The sequence below is a fragment of the Ursus americanus genome, chromosome 32, assembly GCF_024610735.1.
Source record: "Ursus americanus isolate L20-20 chromosome 32, mUrsAme1.1.p, whole genome shotgun sequence".
NCBI lineage: Eukaryota > Metazoa > Chordata > Mammalia > Carnivora > Ursidae > Ursus > Ursus americanus.
The window spans coordinates 34,769,628-34,793,504 of NC_142158.1; the positions used below are offsets into that span (position 1 = coordinate 34,769,628).

The window sequence follows — 23,877 nt, forward strand, 5'->3', positions numbered from 1 at the left end:
CTCCATTCCCCTGGAAGATTACCATCCCATTCCTCAAAGCATAGAGGGGAAAAACATCTCTTACGCCTTTTATGCAAGATGCCTTTCGTTTGCAGGAAGGAGATGGCGAATAGACACAAACAGAAATGAAAATGTCCTGTGTTTTGTCTGGGAATGCCAAGATGGGATTTAACCACGCGGGTTTATAAAGGCGCATGCCTTTGCCTCTTGTTGAGTGCCACTTGAGACACCTCTTGAGGGTGTCTGGCCAAGGTCTGGATGCCTTTGACCTCCAGTAGACTCCAGAAGAGAAAGGATCGAAGTATCTGAGTTTATTGGGTTTGCCATGAGGATTTACTTCTGGGTGAATTAATAACTTTCTGTTCTTTTTCTACCCTACTTCCACTCGCTGTCATTCAATGTCTTTCCATCGGGGAGAGGACCTTCGGCATACATGGCTCTGTGCCGAGAACCATTCCTGTGGAGCTCAGAGCCTAGATAAGGGGAAAAGCTCACTGGTGTAAAAAATTTAAGTTAACACAAGAAATCAAATAACATGGGGTGCCACGAAGTGGTATATGATGAAGTGTCCTCCCAACAGAGCAAAGAGTGCTCAGTGCGTTTCGGAGAGCTCAAGAAGGTCAGGATGATCAGGAACGCTTCCCGAAGAGGATGGGACCTGCAGGGGGAGGAGAGGAGGGTGAGGATGCAGAGACCGGCTTGGGGACAATGGGATGGGGGAAATACTGTGAGCCCAGATGTAGAAGGAGCAGACTTGGAACTAACACAAGTCTCTTGCGTTTAGTATCTATCCCATTGCAGAAAGACATACAATCTTTGTGTATGTGTAATGTGATATCACACTGATATGTCTTATGATAGGGTCAAGAATTCAGGAAACACTGCAATTTATTTAAACCCATTCACTCTTATCATGTTCCTGCTGCGCGTGCTCAAAGAGCCCCGTGGGGGGAATTGGGGATATGAGTGGAAATGTCCATGCTCTCTGGGAATTTCAGTGAGCACCAGTGAGCCATGGTGCATTTCAGAGGAGAAGGACAACGTGGTTGGAAACCAGGGGACGTGGTGTCATGAAGGGGTGAAGCGGGATACAGAGGAGAGGTGGGGTGAGGAGCAGTCTAGCAGTTACTGAGTTGCCCATCAAGGCCATTTGGGCAGGAAGCCACTCCCGATTAAAGTAACTTGTCTCTGTTCCGTCCTGACCATTCAGGGACTGTGGGTAACATTTTTGGAAACACACAGGGAGTGGCTGGCTGGGCTGCTCTTCCTGGGAAAGAGTCCCTGAGCTGGCTGCCGGAGAAGATGGGCAGGGCCAGCTGCATGATTTGCGGGGCCCAGTGCAAAATGGAAATCCAAGGCTCCTTGTTCAAAACTTATCAAAGATTCAGGACAACAACAGGAGAGCCTTAAGGCAAGAAGGGGGCCCTTCTGAGGGTGCCCAGCTCACGCGCAGAGGAGGGGCCGCCTGGATCCTTCTGTGACTCAGTGTATGTGGTAAGAGAATGGGCCGGGTTGCTGTCTGTGGCTGGGGACAGGGTTTCTCTGTACTAGTAGTGCTGCGTTGTCCCCTGAGACTTGGCATGGGGTGATGGGGAAGAGACGGCACCGCAGGAGGCTGCCGTGGCTGTGGGGGTGCTGACTGTTTACACACCCTGCCATCTCAGTGCCACAGGAAGGCTATATCTGGGTTTCAGAATCAATCACACTGAGACTCACGTGTTTATGAGCTTTACTAACTTGGGCAGCTTGCTTACCATCTCCAAGCCCCAATTTCCCTATATGTAAAAATGCAGATCACAATATCATCTTTGCAGGATAATTAAGTAAAAATAAATGTGAAAGCTTGAGCCCAACCTAGTTTTTGTTAGTGAATGTTAGTATCCTTCTTTCTAGAAATGTATTGGATATCTATCTTATAAAAGTGTGGCGCATGGAACAGTTTGGGGATACATGTCAAATAGCAGAGGCAGAGGGGGTGTATGCCCTATTATAATATATCCCTAAAGGAAACCCAGTTATATCTGCTAGACGTACATATATATGCACACAAACACAGATACACGTATACGTGCATCCACGTGTATGCGTATGTGCACACACCTGGAGTGGAACTGAAACTGGGTTGGAATGAGATGGTGTGTCACAGGAAAGAACCCCAGTTTGGGTGTCATCCCCTCTTGGCCTTGAACCTCAGTGTCCTCTTCAGTCAAAAATCCTGACCACACTGGCTAGTCTTGAGATGAAATGAGATGATGAATGTGAATGTTTGGTCTCTGGTCCCTGGCAGGTACAGGCATCTTTGGAAGGGGTCTCTCCCCCCAGGGCGCAGTGTGGTGCACGGGGAACAGAAGGCAGGATGCTGCATTCCCCACGGTAACACTTCCTGACTAGTAGGCTTGGGGAGCTCCTTATAAACTAAGGGCGCTGATTTTCAGTGGTATTGCTCTTTCCTTTGCTTTGTACTTTGGGAAGCTAATTGGGTCTTCTTTCTGCTGACTCTTGAAAGTCAGTAGATTCCCATGTATTTGTTTCCTGGAGATGAGCACATATATATACACACCAAAAATACACATACACAAAGACATACACCACACATATTGCACATAACCAGCCCACACGGCCACCTCCGCATCACAGAGTCAAACCCTCTCACACACTCACACACATTAATGTCTTCTCTCCTTTTCTTCTTTGGTCAGTTCTGGGCCTTTCCTATCCCTGCTTGTGTAGTGTACAAGGGTCAAGTATCTCCCTCTTCCCACCCTACTCAATCCACATCCCTCCTAATCCCTTGTCCTGAAAACTCCATGTCTTCGCCACTGTTCTCAACCCCCCTCAGCATCTCTTCTGCTTCTAACAAATTCCAGGACTGTAACCAAGGCTTTGAGTGCCCTATTTTTACCCACCCAGAGGTCCTGGGCTGCTATCAACTCAGCCCTCCCCCCCAGAGACTTCCACATGGAATCAGGTTTGCGCCTGTTTGCATTTCACTGGGCTTCTAACCCCTCCTCGCTCAACTCCTGGGAGCCCCTCAGCTTCTCCTGCTTTCATGGTCTGAGTGCTGAACCTTAGCCGCCACTATGGGCAGCCTGGGGCTGGGAGATGAGGAGGGAACAGAATTTGAGGGCTTGGGATGTGCTGAGTGCTGTGCTGAGCACATGATATGTACCCCCCATTTGGTGCTCACAGTGGGTTTCAGCATCCGTGTGCCCACAGGGCAATGAGCCTCTTAGGGACTAAGTAATATAGCCACAGGCTTACTGAGAGCATATACTCTTTACAGTGTACCCCTACCCTGCCTCCTAAAAGATGAGACCAGACCAGCTGAGGTTTGGGTCTGGGGTGGGGGATTCCTTGTCCCCAACCCCAGGTCTTGGGTTTTTCCTAGAATCTTTACAGTAGCATATAATATTAGTAACGTTCTAGAGAGTACCCAGCTGTAGTGGCCAGAGCCGTTGGTGGTTTGATGATCTGAGGCTATAAATGGACCTGTTTTGTTTGTTTTTCATAACTTTATTGAGGTCTAATTGACGTACAATAATCTTATGTAATTGAAGTTCATCATTTGTTATGAACTTTTAACCTATGTATATACCTCTGAATACCCTACCACAATCAAGACTGTGGACGTGTTCGTCAACCCCAAAAGTTCCCTTATGCCCTAAAAATCACCCCTCCCTGCCTACCTTCCACTGTCTCCTTAGGCAACCACCCACCTGCGTTTAGTCACTATGGATTAGTTTACGTTTTCTCAAGCTTTAGATAAACAGAATTGTACAATATGAATCCTTTTTTCCTCTAGCTTTTTTTTTACTTAGCATAATTATTTTGTGCTCCATCCTCACGTAGTATCAATAGTTCCTTTTTAATGATGAATAGTATAGTATTGTATTATATGGATAGCTAGACAACTTCTTTATGGATTCACCTGTTGATGGGCCTTTGGGTGCCTCCAGTGTGGAGCTATTACAAATAAAGCTGCTATGAACATCCATGAATAAGACTTTATAGGGGCATATGCTTTCATATCTCTTGGGTGAATACCCAGGATTGGAATAACCAAATCATATGGAGGTGTATGTTTAACATTTAAGACATGGTCAAACTGTTTTCCATAATAGCTATGCCAGTTTACATTCCCACCAGCAGGTGCAAGAGGGTTCCAGTTCTTCCATGCCCTCACTGGCGTGTAGGGTGTAGATCTGATTTCAAGGCTTGGTTGGTATGGAATTTGTGAGTCCCACCAAATGGCCAAACCTAATAATTAAAGCAGGTGGCTTTCAGTTTGGACTGGGGACTCTGAGGGATGCCGAACCGAGAGATGCAGAATCAGGTGCTCCTGGAGGCATTAGTCCAAAACTGTTTGCAGGGTGCTGAGAAGGGGGGAGACATGTGGGGTCAGCACTGGGCCCAGCATGAGACTACATGGGATTGGATCAGGTCTGGAGTGTGGTGTTTGGGAATGAAACACACATACCCAAGGCATTTTGGAAAAGTGGTGGCAAGCATCATTAACAGATAGGGCATAAGGGATGGAAGAGAAGATCAGTGGAAGGAGACCCTGAGCTTGGGAGACCTAGCTCTATGAGGGGAGAAGCTGTGTCTGTCTTGTTAGTTGACCCTGCACCCTCAGCACCAAAAGCAGTGCCAGGCATGGGGGGGGGGGAGGCTGACAACAGTGGTGGTTGAAGGAATGAGCACATGAGTGACTGATGAACTAATGGGAGCTCAGGGGAGAGGATCCAGTTGAACTAGCATCATTTAGCTCTTCATGTAGTCTGTGGCACAGAGCCTAGTGTCAGGGGCAGAAGAAGCTCTGGAGAGCATGTGGTTTGCCCTGCTCATTTACCGACAAGGTTCGGAGAAACTACGGTCTCTTGTCCCAGGTAGCCTGCAAGGGCAGAGACCGGATTCAATCTTTTTTTTTTTTTTTACTTACATCATCTCACTGCATGCCTTTATTTCTATTCTTTGGGGTTCACAAGAGGAATCTTCTATCAAAACATAGGTGCAGTTCAGATCACAGCACATTCTTTCAAGGTACCCAGTCTGGATACATCCTTTTTTAAAAAAATATAATAATATCTTTTTATTATATTATGTAAGCCTCCTCTTCTGCAGTCTAGGGTTTATCTTCTTTAAAAAATAACATCATTTTTTTTTCTGATGAAAAGGAGAAATGCTCATTATAGGAAATTTGGAAAAATCCAGAAAAGTAAGAAAAATAACCCCAAACTCCAGCAACCCAAGTATAATCATTTTAGGCTGCTGTGTCTGTGTGTCTCTGTGTGTGTGCGTGTGCATGTGTGTGTGTCTCTGTGTGTGTGTGCGTCTGTGTGTGTGTGTGTGTCTCTGGGTGTGTGTGTGTGTGTGTGTGTGTGTGTGTCTGTGTGTCTCTGGGTGTGTGTGTGTGTCTGGGTGTGTGTGTGTCTGGGTGTGTGTGTGTGTGTGTGTGCGTGCACATGTTTGGATATGTCTCTATGTCCATCTGTCTATCTAATCAATCCTTTATGTTTCAGTAGTTTGGGTGCCTTCAGTCTTTTATTATATTATGAGCCCTGGGATGGGCATCCGGCCCTGAATCTTGGATGCTCCCTGATTATTCCCAGCATTTACTCTCCTATAGGATGTCCCCGCTAAACCGCTAGGATGAGCAGAGGGCTCAGGGTGGAGTAGAATGCCCATTGGGAAGGAGTTCCACCAATATTCCTCACACTCATGCATTTGTACTTCTAACCATGTCCACGCTTTGTTATGTTGACTTGCTTGATTGTCTCCCGTCCCCACCAAACCGAGCTCTCGTTTACCATGGCATTTTTCCAGCCCTTAGCAAGGTACTTAGGTGCACAACGAGTATTTATTAGAATAAATGAAGGCAAAGAGGAAATTGTATAAACAAGAGTGAGGGCAGGTGAGGGGTCACCTGGGTGTACATTTTCAATCACACTTGCCCTCTAGGTGTCGGCTCAGTTCCTATTCTCCCCTTCCCCAGGCCCTGTTCCCCGCCCCCTGCCTCCTACCCTGGAGAGATGGAATGGTCCTATGGTCCAGGATTTATGTGCAGCGAAGCCCTGAAGCACGCACAGGGCAGGACCCTGAGAGGGCCTAGCAGGATGACAAGGGGGCACCACGTCTGAGGAAGACTCAGCCCAGGGTCCAGAGTGTGACCATGTGCACAGCCCAGCTGGGGTCCCAGGGCTGACTGGCCCTGGCAACACCTCGGGGTTCTGCCTTCACGAGGGACAGAATGCTTCTGTGCCGGGACCCCAGGAGAAGAGGACCAGAAGGAGTGGACAGTGGGGAGCTTCTCCCCGCCCTGGGCTGCCTCGGGTGGTGTGGCTTCTCAGCATGTGGAGGTGCTCTGGTGCAGGAGTGCGCAGGCAGGATCTGTAGGCCGTTTTCCCCTGCACCCTCTCAGTAAGGACAGCACCATCTGTGTGAACCAGAGGAGGGGCTTGGCTTCCCGGAAGTGGGAGGGGGAAGGTGACCCGTGTCACGTGTAGGGTGGTTTCCCTTTGGCTGGGAGCCCCAGACCTCTGGCTCTAATGGGTAGCAGAGACTTGGTGTTGAAATTCCTTTTTCTCCTTTACTTCACAGCTGTTGCCCAAAGAGCTCCCCATCACTCCCACTCAATCTCAGCCCAAGTCCTTGTTTTCTGTGCCCAGTACATGTCTTGCCAAAGCCCCCTCATCAGCTCACACACGTGCTGGCGTGCACACCCCTCTGTGACATCTCCAGCATCCATCCCCTCCCCTCCATTCTTGGCAGTCCAGGGCCTCATTAACTCTTACTCAGACAGAGCTGCTGTCTACATCTTCTCTCTGATGTCCTTCTTTCCTATAATGCCCTCCATCCAGACCACCAGGAATTGCCTGTATAAATCCCAGCTCTGATCTGAATCCCAGCTCAAGCTCTCCTTCCTATCAGCCAGCCACCATCCTTCAGCAGCTTCCCCCTCCTTAACCCAGCATTCAAGGCCTTCCTTTATCTGGCCCCGATCTAGTTTCCCACTGCACCTCTCTAAGTCCTACATTTCAGCCATGGAAAACAATGGTTAACCCTTGAACAACACACGTGAACTTCGAGGGTCCACTTAAACGTGGATGTTTTTCAATAAATCGATTGGAAAATTTTTTGGAGATTTGTTGCCATTTAAAAAAACTTGCAGATGAACTACACAACCTGGAAATCTCGAAAAACATTAAAAAGTTAGGTAGGTCAGGAGTGCATAAGTTTTGAAGTTGCTAGTCTGTTTTATCATATGCTGCCATAAAATAGACACAAATCTATCATAAAAAGTTAAAATGTACCAAAGCTTGCACAAACACAGACCATTCGTGGCGCCATTCACAGTTGAGAGAAATGTGAACAAATGAAAGATCCCATATTAAATCAGAACCTCATAGAATTAACGGTCGTGCGCGTTGTACTGCTGCAATCATTTCAAAGCCACCTCCTGTTGCCGTTGCGCTGAGCTCAAGTGTTGTGTCTGCTGAAAACACTGCGACACTAATCTCTGCGTGAGCAATTCCTCTCCTCGGTAAATGGTGAAGAGCAGCAAGAAGTGATCTCTCGTGGTTCTCACTATTAGGAATGACGTTTGGGGGAGTCGAAAGTTGTATGTGGATTTTCTACTGGGGGGAGGGGGAGGAGTCCATGTCCCTAAAGCCCGTGTGGTTCAAAGGTCAGTTGTACTTCCTTCACCTCTTGCTCACCTGGGGTTTTTCTGGACACTCTAACACACCATTCATTGTGAATGACTTTTTGGACCCCCATGAGATGCACCAACATCCTTCCTTCTTCCGAGACTCAGGTTCACTGCCACTGGTGAACGTTGCAGATTACGCTAGCCAGAAGTCCCTTTTCCCTCCCTGCTGTCCCAGGCCTCCTCCTCCTCCCCTCCCTGGTATCCTGGGTGCTTAGGCCCGGGGCCTGTTTATGCCCACGCCTCCCCGGCAAGACTGTAGACCCAGTGGGGCTAGGATTTGATGTTGGTTCATCCAAAGCACCCAGAAAATTGCTTTGTACATGATGGCCAGTCAGGGTATAGATGGATGAATGAATGAACACAGGCTTGACTGGGACAAAGGAGAGCAATGAATTCCCTGTTTTCTACCCTGGTGAGACAAAGAAACCTATGTTCTCTTTATCATTTCTCAAAATAAGAAAAGTGATTGGAAAATCCACAACTGTCCCACAACACCCCCAAGTCAGAGAAATGTCACGCTGGGGAATTTTCAGTTTTGCTTTCCCAGAAAGACCCCTTTTCTCTTCATCCCCTTCTCCCCATCTCTGTATCTCCCACTCCTCAGCCTGCACGGAGGGGACCCTAGGGCTGAGACAGTTTACTTTTGCTTTCTTTGCCTTTCCCAGAGCAAAGGGGAAAACCGTAATTTAGGCAACTGCTAAAAATAGCTCCCCCAGTCCTGGAAAGAGAGCTTGCTTATTTTTGAAAGTGCTCCCTGCCCCCTCCCCAGCCCTGCCAGAGGCTCTCATTACAAGTCAGATGCTTCTGAGCACTGTCCTGAGGCTGGCAGGGAAGTCACAGGACAGGGGACAGGGCCCCGTTAACCATGGAGTCTGAGCACTGGGAAATGGACCAGCAGAGAAGGGAGGAAGAGAGGGCCTTTGTGCTCTCCGTGTCCTCTCCTAATTAGATGGGTCTCATTCCCAGCAGCTTCTTGGGGAGCACTGTGTAGGGACAGTGTGCCAGATGTGGGGTCTATAGACCTGAGTCAAGTCCGAGGTTCACACATCGTAACTTTCCGAGCCTCAGATTTCCTTGCCTGTACAAGGGGGGTGCAGTGGTCATATTTACCTTGCAGGGGTGTGGTGAAAGTCTGAGATAACCCTTGACCATGGTAGGCGCTCAATGGATGATGACTGTAACTTCATTATGATTAGAATCACTGGATTTAGACCACAGCCTTCTATTTTAACAGGCAAGGCAGTAGGACACATAATAAGCCAGTATCGTTCGCTAAATTGAACCACATGAAATTGATTATTTTGTAGACTAAGCATAATTGAATACGGTCACTTACATATGATTCAAGCTAATAACACAGAAATCAGCCAATTTTCTGTAAAGGGCCAGGTGCTGTAGACAATGCTTACATGAATGGGTGTGGATGTGTTCTAGGAAAACCATATTTACAAAAATGAGCTGAATTTGGCCCCTAAATTATTTGCCAACCCCTGTCAGAATATGCCAGATTCATTCTTCTGTAGAGTGAATTTTCTGTGATACATACAGTCAGTGTTCAGGGGTCTTCCTAATTGTTACAGTAGCTTATCTGTAGAGTTCTTGCTGGTGTTTATTATTACCAGACACTGTTCCAAGCACTTTACAAATAGGAGCTAATTTAATTCTCATGACAGTTCTTTGAGGTATGTGATGTTGTTATTGCCCCATTTTATGGATGAGGAAAATGAGGCTCAGAGAGGCTGAGTGACTTGTTTGGAGTTCCGTAGTCAGAGCACATAGCATTTGAAAAGAACCCAACCGAGTTTGTAGGGTCAAGTTGGATGTCCACAATTCAGGATGGAAGCAGGAGGAGATAGGGTTATCAAGCCTGTTTGCTGCCCACGAAAAATGGTCATTAGGGCCTTAAAGGGGCAACAGGCATGGTAGAGGTGGGCAGGGGAGAGATGGGTGGGCAGAGGGCCTGGGATGGAAAAGCACAGACTCTTCTTTGGGGAGCTAAGCCCTGGGTCACGGCCCTGTGTCTGGGCTGTTTCCTCGGTGATCTGCAGGGACGCACGAAGGGTCAGTGTATAGGGAGGACTCTCTGGCCTGTGGAGCAGGGAATTGTTCACATTCCTTATGTTCCATGCAGTATCTCTGGGGAGTCCTGGGCCCCATTCCCAGACCTGGGCCCCAGGGGACCTGGTAGAGAGAGGGGGCAAAGGAGCAGGCTCCCCAGAATGCCTGAGCTCTGCTGTCACGCCAAGGTCCTTATATTCCTTGTTGGCTCCCTTTGCCTATTAGTTTAGCCACAAATGAATAGGCCACTGGTCAGGGCCCTGGCCTTGTACACACCATGCTTTTTCTCATTATGCTGTTCCGCTTGCCCAGAAAGGCTTTTCTTGCCTCTGTACCTTGCCTTAGTTCTCTCACCTCTTTCAAGACTGGCTCAGTGCCACCTCCTGGAAGCCTTTTCTGATCTCTTCACAACCCAGGCTACACCAGGTCCCCCTTCTTCGTGCTGCCAAAGCCTTATTTGCTCTTATGTCCTCGCCACCAGAGTGACCCCACTGTCCAGCATGGCCTCCACAGGCTAGAAGCTGGTTCAAAGCATGTTGTTTGAATGCAACATCATGATCCACAAGGGCCTGTCCCTTCCCCTGTAAGACGTGGCCCTTGGGCAATTTGCCTGAACTTTGGGAGTCTTAATGTCATCACCAGGAAGGGACGGTGATGTGATTTGAGGGTTGGGGGGAATAAAACATAAAGCAGAATGTTGCCAGCACAGTGACTGGCTCCTAGGAGGCACTTTAGAAGTGGCCGTAGCATATCCTTGTCCCCATTACCCCCATGCATGGAGGTAGGGGAAGGGGACAGGAAAAGACAGTTTGAATACTTCAAAGTCACAGCATTGGCCCAAGGTGCTAAAGGCAGGGTTTATGAATCAGCTTTGGTTCTGCAACAAGAGAACTGAGCTTGGAGTCAGAATATTTAGTTGTGAGTTCCTGCTCTGCCTCTTAGCAGTGATGGGCGCCATTGACAAGCCATGTAACTGCTGGTAATGTCATTATAAACCTCAATATTATTATCTGTCAGGGGGGATAGTAATAGTGACCTCACAAAGTCCTTGTGAGGCTGACATGAGATTGCAGAGCTATGAAAACACTTGGCTCAGCTCCAAGGGAATGCTCAATCATGAATTACTGAGTCTGGATCTATAGAACACTTGAGAAAGCTCTGAACAGGGCTAAACTTGTGTTCCTTGGGCATGTGCCATGTGGCTTAGTGGTTTACAGCTTTAGAGTCATGCAGTCATGGGCTTGAGTCCTATCCATGGTACTGACTAGCTGTGTGTCCTTAGGCAAGTTACTTAACCTTTCTGAACCACACATTGTCTTTTAATGACTTCTTTAAGATGATGCCACCTATCACGGGAGTTGTAATGGGGATGAAATGTGAATAGAACCCAGTCTCTGGTCGACACCAAATCTCAAGAATTAAAATTATTCTGCTTTTACTTATGACTTAGGAACAAGCATTGATGATATAGCATTTTTGAAGTCCTAGTTAGTATAAAAACTTGTGTATAGAGGGCCACAGTTTGGGGCTAAGTGTTAGTTTTTCATCCTTACAAACCAAATGGGAGTACTGCACTCACGTGATAGGAAGTACTTCCTGGCTTGGGGTGGAATGTGGGAGGGGCGCTCAGTGCAGATGAGGAGAGCCCCTGGGGAAATCTTTGGGATTGGGATCAAGCCAAACAGTATGGCTGACCCAGCCCTGCCATCGCACAGAGAGGAAACTGCGTCCCAGACAGGCTAAAACCATGGCCCCCCAATCCACATCTACATTGTGCCAGAGCTGGGACTAGCCCCGGTCTCCTGAGTTAGGTATGTGTTCTCCATGATGTGGAAGAATGTAAGAATAAGGAGATGAAGTCTGGCAGGAGCCAGAGGACTGGAGGAGACCCTTGAAGAGGGCCTTACAGTCCTCACAGCTGGGCTATTTCCTCACTGATGGTTTGCTCTTTTAAGCCAGTTAGTCCATGTTTAGGGATTCACAGGCCTGGAAAGACCTTGATCCCACAGGGAGAAGAGGAAGGGGCAAGGAGACAGGATGTGGAGTGCACGGAGGTGTTGGTGTTCAGTGAATTTTCATGGAGAGAAAGTGGGTGGTGGTAGGGGTGGGTTAAAGCCTTCTGCTGGAGTTTAAGTCCACTGGGTTTTGTTCTCTGGTTGCTTCTCATTTTTCCATATTGCTCCTCAATTGTTGTTGAGGTGGGTGCCTCCATTGCTTCTCTTTGTGAAGTGATGCTGCAGAAAGGAACACTCTGGCCCCCTTCACCTTTCCACTCCCTGCCCAGGGTCAGGGACAAGGGTTTCCCCTTCCAACAAGAGCTAGCTTAGAGCCTGAGGAAAAACCCAGCCCCTCAGGTCCAGACTCACTAGTGGCCAAAGGCAAAACTGGGTGGCTTCTTAAATCAGGCGGGGCAGATTCCTACAATGCCAGGCCTCTGTGGTCCCAGCTGTGCCTAGAGAGGGCTTATAGTTACAGGCTCTGTCTGGGCAAGGCAAGCATTGTCTGGCTGGCAGTAATGATAACAAAATCACAGCATCAGTGCTGGCCTCCTTTAGAGAGTGCCCAGTGTGCTCTAGACATCCTATCTACATTACTGCACTGAATCTTCACCACAACCCACTGAGGAAGGTGCTGTGATTATCTTGGTGTCATAGAACCTGAGGCTCTGAGAGGTTAAGACCTTATGAAATGTGCTTAGGGTCACCCAGCTGGGAAGTCAAAGCCAGAAGTCAAATCCCAGTCATCTGACTTGGAAGATTGCTGGGGTGAAGGAGGCCTTAGAATGGGATGTGCAAGAAATGGGGACAGTGGGAGGTGGAAGCCCTTCTCCTCACAGTGGAGAAGAAGGAAGCCTTCAGGATCTCTGTAACCCTCTTCTGGCCCAGACAGCATCTTCAGGACTGGAGATATTTCTAAACGAAGCTGTAGAGATTGGTCTTCTCTGGTGGAGTGAAATAATAGGGGGACTGGGAGAAGATGGTTCCGGAAAGGGGCCGCTGACATGAGAAGATGAGCCCTAGACTGCAGCCTGAACACTGGCATTTTGAGTTTCAATCCTAGCTCTGTCCCTAGCTGTATGACCTCAGATAAGACTTTTCCTCTTTTGACCTCAATTTTCTGATCTATGCTCTAAAGCAGCATGTGTTCCAGCTGAGAGCCTGTGGTTTTAGTCTTGGATGTTCAAGTGGGGCCCTGACAGACTTAAGAAAGGGTCATTGGGAGTAGGGCATCCTCAGGAGCATCAGCATAATGGGGAGCGGTCAGAGAAGCTGTCCCTTAAAAGGGCAAATATGCAGCAGTATCCCTGGTGGTCAGGCCCTTCTCTGTGGGGATGGTACTCCCTATTCGGAAAGTCAGGATCTCCATCTCCCATCCTCCTGAGGCCACACCATCTCACTCTCCATACCCAGGGAAGATGTTTAAAGAGTATATAATGACAAGTATTGCATGGCATCAACTAATCAGAGAAGTCATGGTTGTAAACAGCTGGTGTGAGACTGTAATAGGGTGTGCCAACTGTATGCCCATCCTGCCCCCTGCTCCTGATTGTTCCTAGGAACGTCTGGCTCAAGAGCAAAGACAGACAAAGAGGGAGACTAGGGAGCAAAAAGTTGAGGAGGTGAAGGCAGGAAGCAAGTTCACAAGTCCTCCCAGACATCAGCCCATCCCTCCCCTGAACCCCATCATACTTTTAACTCAGCCTCACTGTGGCCTCTGGGAGTGTCCTTTTCATGCTTTGTCCCCTGAAAAAACAGCCTCTCCACCAGCTGCAGCTGTATATTGGAGGCTGAAGAAACAAAGGGGACTTGGTTTGTACTCTGCAGCATTATCCGAAACTTGACAATGGGCAGATGACCCCAGGATGATTGACCCCAATCTGCCTGCAGAATTCGTGCTTTACTAAGCCTGATAGAGACCAGAGCTTTGTCTCACCTACTCTTGGCTACTGGCTATCAAGTCCCATGGAAAACCCCCAAAGCCTCCTTTCCTCTTTCATTTTTCTCAGCTGCCAGCCTATTTTAGGTCTTTACCACCATGTACCAGGATTGCTGAGTTAGCCCACTGGCTTCTTCCCCTATCTCCAGCCTCAGGGTTGTCACCTTATCCCTTATAAATGTTCCTGATTGCTTATCAACTGCTAGGAGTCAGAGATTTCAATTAATATTTCTTGACTGATTGATGAGGGCTTGTCTTTTCTATAAGCACAGGCCATTTTCCAATTGATCTAGAAACACTTACTGAGCACCACAAAGTACAAAGCATTTTATTAGCTACAGAAATGGGAGGGGGATCAAAGAAGCAGGAAGCATGGCCTCTGCCCTCAAGAAATCTTCACTATAGCTGTGGAGAGCCAATATATAAACACACACACAAAAAAGATAACCAGTAATAAAAGGCCACCTCAGTGTGTTATTTGAGGCTCTCCTGGGTCTATTAAAAAGCCCATCACAACGTTTATAAAGAAAGATAGAATGGAGCCAATAAAAAGCTCTAGAATGACAATGAAAATCATTATGATTTACGGAGAGGTCTGATCAGACTAGACTGTTACTAGCTAGATTGTTAGGGTTTAGGAAATAAAGCAATGTTCTCTAGAAGTTACCTTGGGTTCACTAAGAACAAGTTATGATCCGTATCCTTTTCTGATAAGGTTCTAGAGCTCTATTCTAAGGAATGCCTTAGATTTAGCATATTTCAAATTCCACAAGGCTTCAGGAAAAATCTCATATGATATCTTTATAGAAAAGAGGGCTAGATAAGAGCATGGGTTCATAGATTCCAAGCTGGTGGAAGGACTGTTCCCTGAAAGTGTTGATGACTAGTTCTTTGGCATTTCCAGATGAGGTGGCTATGTCATCTGGGTCTGTCTATATCTTTGTTGTGGTAAACATTTTTAGCAATGGTATGGGTAAAGACCATGCGTATATTCTGATCATTTCTGTTAATGACCAAATCGAGGAGAAATAGCTTAGAGTCAAGACTCAAAAATATCTCGACCCCTTGTGGGTATGCATACCAAAGCACTGAAAGAGGAAACATAAAGAGATATTTATATACCCATGTTCATAGTGGCATTATTCATAATAACCGAAAGGAGGAAGCAACCCAAGTGTCCATTGATAGGTGAACGGGTAAACAAAATGTATATAAATACAGAGAAATATTATTCAGCCTTAAAAAGAAAGGAAATTCTGACACGTGGTATAACACGAACCTTGAAGACATTATTTTAAGTGAAATAAGCCAGTCACAAAAGGGCAAATACTGTATGATTCTACTCCTATGATTCTACTCATACTACTACTAGAGTAGTCAAATTCATAGAGACAGAAAGTAAAGTGGTGGTTGCCAGGGGCTCGGGGGAGAGGAAAATGAGAAATTATTGCTTATATGAGTACAGAGTTTCTGTTTTGCAAGATGAAAAAATTATGGAGATATATGGTAGGGATGGTTGCACAGCAGTGTGAATGCACATAGTGCCACTGAACTGTACACATAAAAATGGTTAAAATGATAAATTTTGTGTTTTGTGTATTTTATAATTAAAAAAAAATCATGACCCCAGACTTTGATAATAATAGGGGAAAAGGCAGAATCCTTTTTATGTTAAAAAAAATTAAGATATACAAATACTGGATGAGGAGAACATGGCTGGGCAGCAGTGTTGTGGGTAAGTTCTCCTGAACCCACCCAGGTTATCTGAAAGCATGTTGAGGAACCAGTAGAGATCAAGGGTGGTTTTAACCATTTTGGGAAGCCTATGTGCGGGTAGTTGGGCTTAATCTATATAGATGCTATGTGGCATCAACGACTAGGGCTGGCCAGTGTTTCTCCCCAGGCTGGGGCACCATTGAACGAGGCTCTCCTAGTGGCAAGCTAAAAACTTAACCCTTTCTGTTACAATGACCACTCAACTGTTGCATGTTCATGAGTTTTGGTCTCTGGCCAAAGTGGTGTCCTCTGTTCTTGGTTGGTATAGAAAACAAATCTGACCAGATTTCCTTCAGTATTGGCTGAACACTGTTCCAATGATCAGCCCCATTTCCTTACTCAGGGTTCACTGTGATGACTTGCCCAGGTTACCTCTCCTTCTGGATAGATGGGTGGTGAACCCATGCCCTACTGATATTTCACATTTATTCAAACATGCTTGGGGACAACAGACAAGACAGAAAACTCTGCAAGTCTCTGAAGACTTCTCTACTCCCCAGGAGCCATGCCATAAAATAAGCTTGCTATCTCTCCTGCCAGCCTACTTCAACCCTTCCCTCCCCACTGGATGAAACCTTTAAACCAGGCATCTGTAAACCTTAAAATGAATCTAGTGATTAAGTTGGCCCTGCTGAAAATGGCTCTGCTAGAGGACAGGGAATAGATACCCATCTGTACAGTCACGGAGAAGGTACAATTCATGTTCTGTGACTACCGCCCTCCTCTGTTCTCTGGGGGCATGGAGGGAGAATCTGAAAGTGTTTGTGGCAGGAAACACTGGAGGGCATGATGGGGAGGGAACACCTCCAGGTGGAAGGAGCTGGAGGGAACAGAAAGAAGCTGTGAGAGAAGGGAGGGTGGGCCTGATTGTTGGGTTGAGTGCTCCTAACATTTGGGCAAAGAAGTTATAGTGGCTCAGAGACCACTGTCTCTGCCTACCTGGTTGCCATCGCCTGACCCCTCTGTGCTCCCTGTTCTCCTGCTCAGATCACGATGAGGACCTAGGGCATCTGCCTCCTGACTATCCCACCCTCGCCTGGAGTGACCATGGCCCCCCGCAAGAGGAGCCGCCATGGCCTGGGCTTCCTGTGCTGCTTTGGCGGCAGCGGCCTCCCTGAGATCAACCTCCGGGACAACCACCCTCTGCAGTATATGGAGTTTTCAAGTCCTATCCCGAACCCAGAGGAGCTCAACGTCCGCTTCGCAGAGCTGGTGGTCAGTGAGGGGACAGGGAAGGGAGGGTGTTGACAATGGGGAGGGGGATTCTGGAACAGGCAGAGCAGGACAGAGGGCGGGGATCCATGTGCCGGGATCTCTACCTATGAAACGCTGCTTGGGATGAGGGTCGGTACCCCAGGACACCTCAGCTGTGAGGGAGAAACAAGTCATTTACTGGTGAGGATACCATGAAATATGTCCCCAGAAGAATGGACTTACCTCACGTCTCCAAGGGATTCTAGACCTCACAGTACAGCAATTAGGCCATCATGAAAGGAGCAGGTCCAGGCTTTTGTGAAATAAGGCAGTGAGGAGCTTCAAAGAATACCAGAACACTTGACACCTTCTCTCTGGAACTTCCCTGGGATTCTTTCAACTCATACAGGAACAAGCGACAAAGTGGGATTCTGCAGGCAGATAGATACCAGGTCCTCAAAGAAGGGGATGATTGACTAGAAATAGGGAGGTAGAGGTGCCTACAGTGCACCTGGTTCGGGGCTGGGTGATTAGATCCCATGTCTAGCTTATGGCAGTTGGAAGCTCTGTCTTTGACACTGATAGCAGCTCTTCCTGACTCTGTGATGCCCGTTCAGACTAGAGCAGCACTACACCTTTGTGAGAACCACTCACAAAGTGAGTGTGTGAAACTCTATACTCTGACCACAAAGAGAATAGGGAAGAAGTGTGATTCTTCTTCTAGGAGGTCTGGTAGTGAGACAAAGCCAAGGAGACTCCCAGATCAGGGATGCAGGGCCCACAGCCAGGACTCAGGGCTGAACCCTGCATAGAGCAATAAGCACAAGTGCTTCTACCATTAGCTCTTGGTCATTCATTCTCGTGGTTGGCCAGTAGTCAAGCCAGCAGAGAAACAATGCTATGTCGTTTGAAATGGGATTTCATACTTGAAATTGATAATGAATGTATTTGATTACGGCAATCTAGCTCTTCAGATAACTGGACCACTATAAGATAAGACCATGCAGGTTATGCGAAAATGTTATCCACCTTCCTCATCACGTCAGGCTCAGGGAAACTCATTGCTGTTCCTGAATTCAGGTTCAGGAAACCCTCATCCTTTCCTCAGGATGGAGCATGGATGGGAGAGAACAAACCGTTTACTAGTATAGAATGACATTTGGAACCTAATCGGTGTTAGAACCACTAAGATCTGTTTTGTTTTGTTCTGTTTTGTCTTTTTTGTTTTGTTTTTGGTTTTGTTTTTTTACTCCGAATACTACTGACACCAAATGTGTGGGTTTTCCACACCAAGCAATTCCCTAGTTTGCTGTGGGCACCAACTGGTGTCCTACAAATTAACTCCATGCTGACACTAACTACCCAGAGTTAACACAGACCCCACAGATGGAAGGCTAGATCCACAAGACGGCCCCCCACCCAGACACCAGTCAGAAGTAGTAGGTCCCCGTGTCACCCACACTTCAGAGAGACTTGGCTACAAGTCGGAACTTCCCATGATCCTCTCCTCAGGTTGGATAATTTGCTAGAATGGCTCACAGAATGTGGGTAAAGACGTCACTTACTGCCACCAGTGCATTATAAAGGATATTACAAAGAACACAAATGAACAGCCAGATGAAGGGGTACATTAGGTAAGGCCCAGAAGGGTAAGGCTCCTGCCCGAGCACAGGTGCTTCTGTCCTGTGGAATTTGTGTGCACCATCCCTCTGGCATGTGAAAGTGGTCACCAACCCAGAGACCCTCTGAGCCTTGTCATTTAGGGATTTTTATAGAGGTTTCATCAGGTAGGTATGATAGGTTTTTAACTTCACCTTCAGTCTCTCCTCTCTCCAGTTTGAGAAGTGGGGCTGAAAATTTTAGGCTTCTAATCAAGGCTTGATCTTTCTGGTGACCAGCCCTGTGAAGGTATTTAGGGTCCCACCAAGAGTTGCTTCACTAAAAGAACAGAGGCTCCTGCCATCCAGGAAATTGCAAGCGATTTAGGAGCTCTGTCTCAGGAACGAAAGATGCTCCTGTCGGTTTTATCACTCATAAAATTCCAAGGGATTTGGGAACTTTATGCCATGAACTGGGAACAAAGATAAAAACTATATTTCCTATATTATCACAGCACAGACATTTTCTTCAACAGAGCACATGAGTTTTGAAAGAAGGACAGGATGAAAAATGTTCCTCTCCTTGGCCCTTTTATTGAGCAAGTACTTATTGAGCATCTGTAGTGAGCAGGACTCCTTACAAAGTACTTTTTTTGTTTTTGTTTTTTTGAATCCCAGCATCCAGATATAATTTGCAATAAAATGTACTTACATATACATATGAATATACAAACATAAATGGCCCTATACTGCATATGCTATATGCTAACAGGCCTTATTCACTTAAAAACACATCATAAACATCTTTCTACTTCAATTAATAGTCTCCCATCTTTCTGATTTTTTACTATATAAACAGTTTTTATAATAATTTTTATTATATTATGTCAGTCACCATACAGTACATCCCTAGTTTTTGATGTAAAGTTCCATGATTCATTACTTGCGTATAACACCCAGTGCACCATGCAATATGTGCCCTCCTTACTACCCATCACCAGCCTATCCCATTCCCCCACCCCCCTCCCCTCTGAAGCCCTCAGTTTGTTTCTCAGAGTCCATGGTCTCTCGTGCTTCATTCCCCCTTCTGATTATCCCCCTTTCTTCTTCCCTTTCTTCTCCTACTGATCTTCCTACTTCTTATGTTCCATAAATGAGTGAAACCATATGATAATTGTCTTTCTCTGCTGGACTTATTTCGCTTAGCATTATCTCCTCCAGTGTCGTCCATGTTGCAGCAAATGTTGAGAATTCATTCTTTTTGATGGCTAAGTAATATTCCATTGTATATATGGACCACATCTTCTTAATCCAGTCATCTGTTGAAGGGCATATCGGCTCCTTCCACGATTTAGCTATTGTGGACAATGCTGCTATGAACATTGGGGTGCATATGGCCCTTCTCTTCACTACGTCTGTATCTTTCGGGTAAATACCCAGTAGTGCAATGGCTGGATCATAGGGTAGCTCAGTTTTTAACTTTTTAAGGGACCTCCACACTGTTTTCCAGAGTGGCTGTACCAACTTGCATTCCCACCAACAATGTAGAACGGATCCCCTTTCTCCACATCCTCTCCAACATTTGTTGTTTCCTGCCTTGTCAATTTTTCCCATTCTAACTGGCGTAAGGTGGTATCTCAGTGCAGTTTTGATTTGAATTTCCCTGATGGCTACTGATTTTGAACATTTTTTCCTGTGTCTGTTAGCCATTTGTATGTCTTCATTGGAAAAGTGTCTGTTCATATCTTCTGCCCATTTTTTGATTTGATTATTTGTTTCCCGTGTATTGAGTTTGAGAAGTTCTTTGTGGATCTTGGATACCAGTCTTTTATCTATAGTGTCATTTGCAAATATCTTCTCCCATTCTGTGGGCTGCCCCTTAGTTTTTTTGACTGTTTCTGTGGCTGTGCAGAAGCTTTTTATCTTGATAAAGTCCCACAAGTTCATTTTTTCTTTTGTTTCTCTTGCCTTTGGAGATGTGTCATGAAAATGTTGCTGTGGCCGATGTCAAAGAGGTTGCAGCCTATGTTCTCCTCTAGGATTTTGATGGATTCCTGTCTCACATCGAGGTCTTTCATCCATTTGGAGTTTATCTTTGTGTATGGTGTGAGAGAGTGGTCACATTTCATTCTTTTGCATGTAGCTGTCCAATTTTCCCAGCACCTTACAAAGTACTTTGACACAAGCAAGGATGAGTCACACAAGTCTTGTCTGCAAGGAGACTGAAACAAACTGAGCAAACTAACATTGATCCAGTTTTGAGTATTGAGCTAGCATTGAGACTAGCATTGAGTAAACAAACGAAAAATATTGCTTGGGAGCCTGCTGTGTTCTGGGCCCTTTGGGGGTCCCAGGGATTTAGTGATGAACCAGAAGTCACAGTCCTTGCCTCCAAGGACGTAAAGTCTAAAAGGAAAGACTGATCTTGAGCAGTAATGACAAGTGTAGCGAGTATTTGGAAAGGCAACATTCATGGGCCTGCAGCAGTATCTACCCTAATTTTCAACTGAGGGTCACGATGGTTGCCCTGAAGAGTGACATTTCCACTGAGATCCAAAAGCAGAGTGATGGCTCAAGAAGTGAATGGGGTTGCATAGCAATGACAGAGGGTTGTCCCCAATAGGAGAAGCAGCATATGTGAAAATCTCCAGTCAGAAAAGAGCTGGGCCGTTAGGGGTTCACCATGGAAGATGAGAATAACTGGATTTCTTACTCACCCTTAAGGGTGATAGAAAGTCACCAAAGCAGGATGGTCTTCTAAAAGACTATTCAGGGTACTGTATTGAAGAAGGGTTATGGGTAGGATGTGAAGAGGGTTTTAGTGCAATCCAAGCTAGGAATAATGGTGGCTTAGACTAAATGTCATTAGTGAGGATGGAGAGGACAGATTGAAGAGCTATTTAGGAGGAAATATAAGACTTGTTGGGCTTGGGGAATGAGTAGGAATCAGGAAACACCCAAGTTTCTGCTGTGAGGAACTGGGTAGATATTGGGGCCCTGTAAAAGACAGGACATGCCAGAGGAAACTCAGGTTTAGGGGACTAGGACGATGAACTTAGTTTGCATATTGTCTCTGTGCATCACTTTCCACATCTGTAAAATGGGTTGTTGTAAGTTTAATAAGTCAACATTAAGCACTTAGAACATTAAACACTTAGACCCTGCACATAGTGATACTACATAAATGTGTGACGTACCTGAGGGACATCAAAATAGATAGGCACAGGAGGCAATTGGGTCCCAGGGTCTGGAGTTCAGGAAGCTGGTGGGCTAGAGGCACAGGTTTGAGAGTTTAGGATAGTAACAGTCCTTGAGAATGGCTGAGAAGTCTTTACTAGGGAAGCATACAGAAAGGAGACCCTAGGACCCAGGATGGTTCCCTGAGGGACCTCAACATTTGATGGTAGGAGAGAAGAGAAGAAGACATGAAGACATCAAGGCAGCCCAAGACAAGCATAAAGCAAAGCAGGAGGGATTGCCAGAGAGTGTGGTTGTCGCAGAAACCAGGGGAGATTCAATAAGGAGTGAATGGTCTGCTGTCAGTCATAGGCTACCTGGGCTGAGCCAAATCACCAAGAAATCCCCATTGATTTAGTGACAGAGGTCACTGGTGAGAAAAGACGGGTGCATAAGTAACCAGAATCCAAGTTTGAATGTAACTGTTCTGAAGTTCAGGAAGGGAAAGATGGTCTTACCTGGGAATGGCTATAAAAGTCTTGCTGGAAGAGGCTTACCTTGAGCCTAGGTAAATTAGGCCAGGGTCCATGGGTGGATGGTCAGGGAGGGCAGTCCAGGTAGAACTGTGTAAGCAAAAGAAGAGATCCAGTTTGCACTGGGAAGCGTAAGATGCATTTATCTCTATTATTTTTTTGATTTCTGATTCTGACCATGAAAAAGAAATACTCTAGAAACTTTAGCAGGGCTCTGGGAATCTTGACTAAGTATGTTACTAGGATAAGTAGAGAATGATTCTAAGGAAGAACTTTTATTTAGCATTAGATTTGTAGGAGTCTTTGGTTCCAATGGGTATTGTTTCAAATTATCGTTGTATGTGCTGTCCGAGATGGCTGCTGCATATTTGAGTTGCAGCTGGTCTGAACTAAGAGGAGCTATAAGGGTGAAATATACACCAGATTTTGATGACTTATATACTTTATATTCCTTATTTTTCAAACTCACTGACAATTTTATCTATTGATTACATGTCGAAATGATTATATTTTATATATTTTGGGTTAAATGAAATATATTATTAAATTTAACTTCACCAATTCCTTCTCAATTTTTACTATGACTATAAGTTTTTTAAAAATATATTTGGCTCACATTATATTTCTATTGGACAGTTCTGATCTATGTAAAAGAAAGTCCTCAATGTTCTCCCTTAAATAAAAGTATAGGGAAAAGAGATATTGATATTTAAGACCCTTATATTTTCTTAGATATTACTTTCACTGTTTCTTATTTTTGAAAATATAAAGATTATTAATAGTATTCTTTATTGTCTTAATGCAACTATTGCTTTTGATTTAAAAAAAGAAAACTCTCACAATAATCGAGTCAAAAAGCAGGCTATGTTTCCTGTGGCCCATTAACTATTTCTTTGAGCCTTGGCATAGCTCATGAATCACAGGAGAAAAATCTTCAATAAGAGAGCTTTTTAGAGGCCATCTAGCACAGCCCAACCTATAGTGTCTCTCCAAGCTACCTATAGAACAACCTTAAATTTGATGACATCAGAACTACCCAATTCTACTCCTTGGGAAGTGTGGGTTAGCCTGATGGAGCCCCCAGCCTTGTGTGGGTGGAGAGGCTGCTTCTGACAGGCACACCTCCATGGGAAGCAGATCAGAATGGCATGGCACACTCTTCTTGCCAGGAAAGTTGCACAGCTTCTTGTCCTCACCAGCTCTTCTCAGCCTGTGCTGAGACCATGCTAAGGTTAGGGGGAGCCAGAGAATTTCTCAGGGAGAAACTCAAAGTGCAGGGAGATTTGCAGGATGGGGGCAAAAACTAGATCTGTAGACTGAGTGCTTTGTCTGGCTTTGACTTATGATGTTAACAAGCTTAAGAAGGATAAGGGAAGGAAGACCAGGGACCCGGAGCAAGAGGGTTAGGCACTAGCAAAGCAATGAAGGAAGGGAACAGGGAGCCTGGAAGAGGAGGGTGGATTTGTAGAGACAAGTGGGGGGTGGACAGGAAGTCAGGGAAGCATGGATAGAAGCCGCTCAGTCTTGGGTGGATATAAGGGAATTGGAGTAGGGGTGTAGGGCTGTATTTCTAGCAGAAGAAGAATTGCCCTATCATACCTTGCTACTCTCTGGAGGGAGACAGTAGGCTGAGGGATAGGTTTGGGGGAATTGCAATTTCCTGTAGCACTGAATATTCTGTCAACCATCTCTAGGTTTCAGACATATTTCTTGTCTTTGCAGGATGAATTGGATCTCACCGACAAAAACCGAGAGGCTGTGTTTGCACTACCTCCGGAGAAGAAATGGCAGATCTACTGCAGCAAGAAGAAGGTGCCATGTCTGACCCCTTCCACTGCCACTTCAGGGTCCCCAGCATGGGGCAGCTCTTGCCTCTATGCTTGCTCGCTCATTCAAC

At 46.0% G+C, this 23,877-nt stretch overlaps 1 protein-coding gene across 8 annotated transcripts in view; it reads left to right on the forward strand.

Moving 5' to 3' along the window:
• DAAM2 (dishevelled associated activator of morphogenesis 2) overlaps positions 1–23,877 on the forward strand; it is a 124,110-nt gene that overhangs the window by 45,851 nt on the left and 54,382 nt on the right. For 6 of the 8 annotated variants that reach the window (XM_045786282.2, XM_045786289.2, XM_087858217.1 and 3 more), the window contains 2 exons: positions 16,466–16,693; positions 23,703–23,792. In XM_045786282.2, coding sequence (XP_045642238.2) covers positions 16,526–16,693; positions 23,703–23,792 — 258 coding nt within the window. In that variant the 5' untranslated portion in view covers positions 16,466–16,525. Of the gene's footprint in view, positions 1–1,096; positions 1,495–16,465; positions 16,694–23,702; positions 23,793–23,877 lie in introns of those variants that run through there. The other 2 variants (XM_045786286.2, XM_087858219.1) reach the window with 2 other exon arrangements.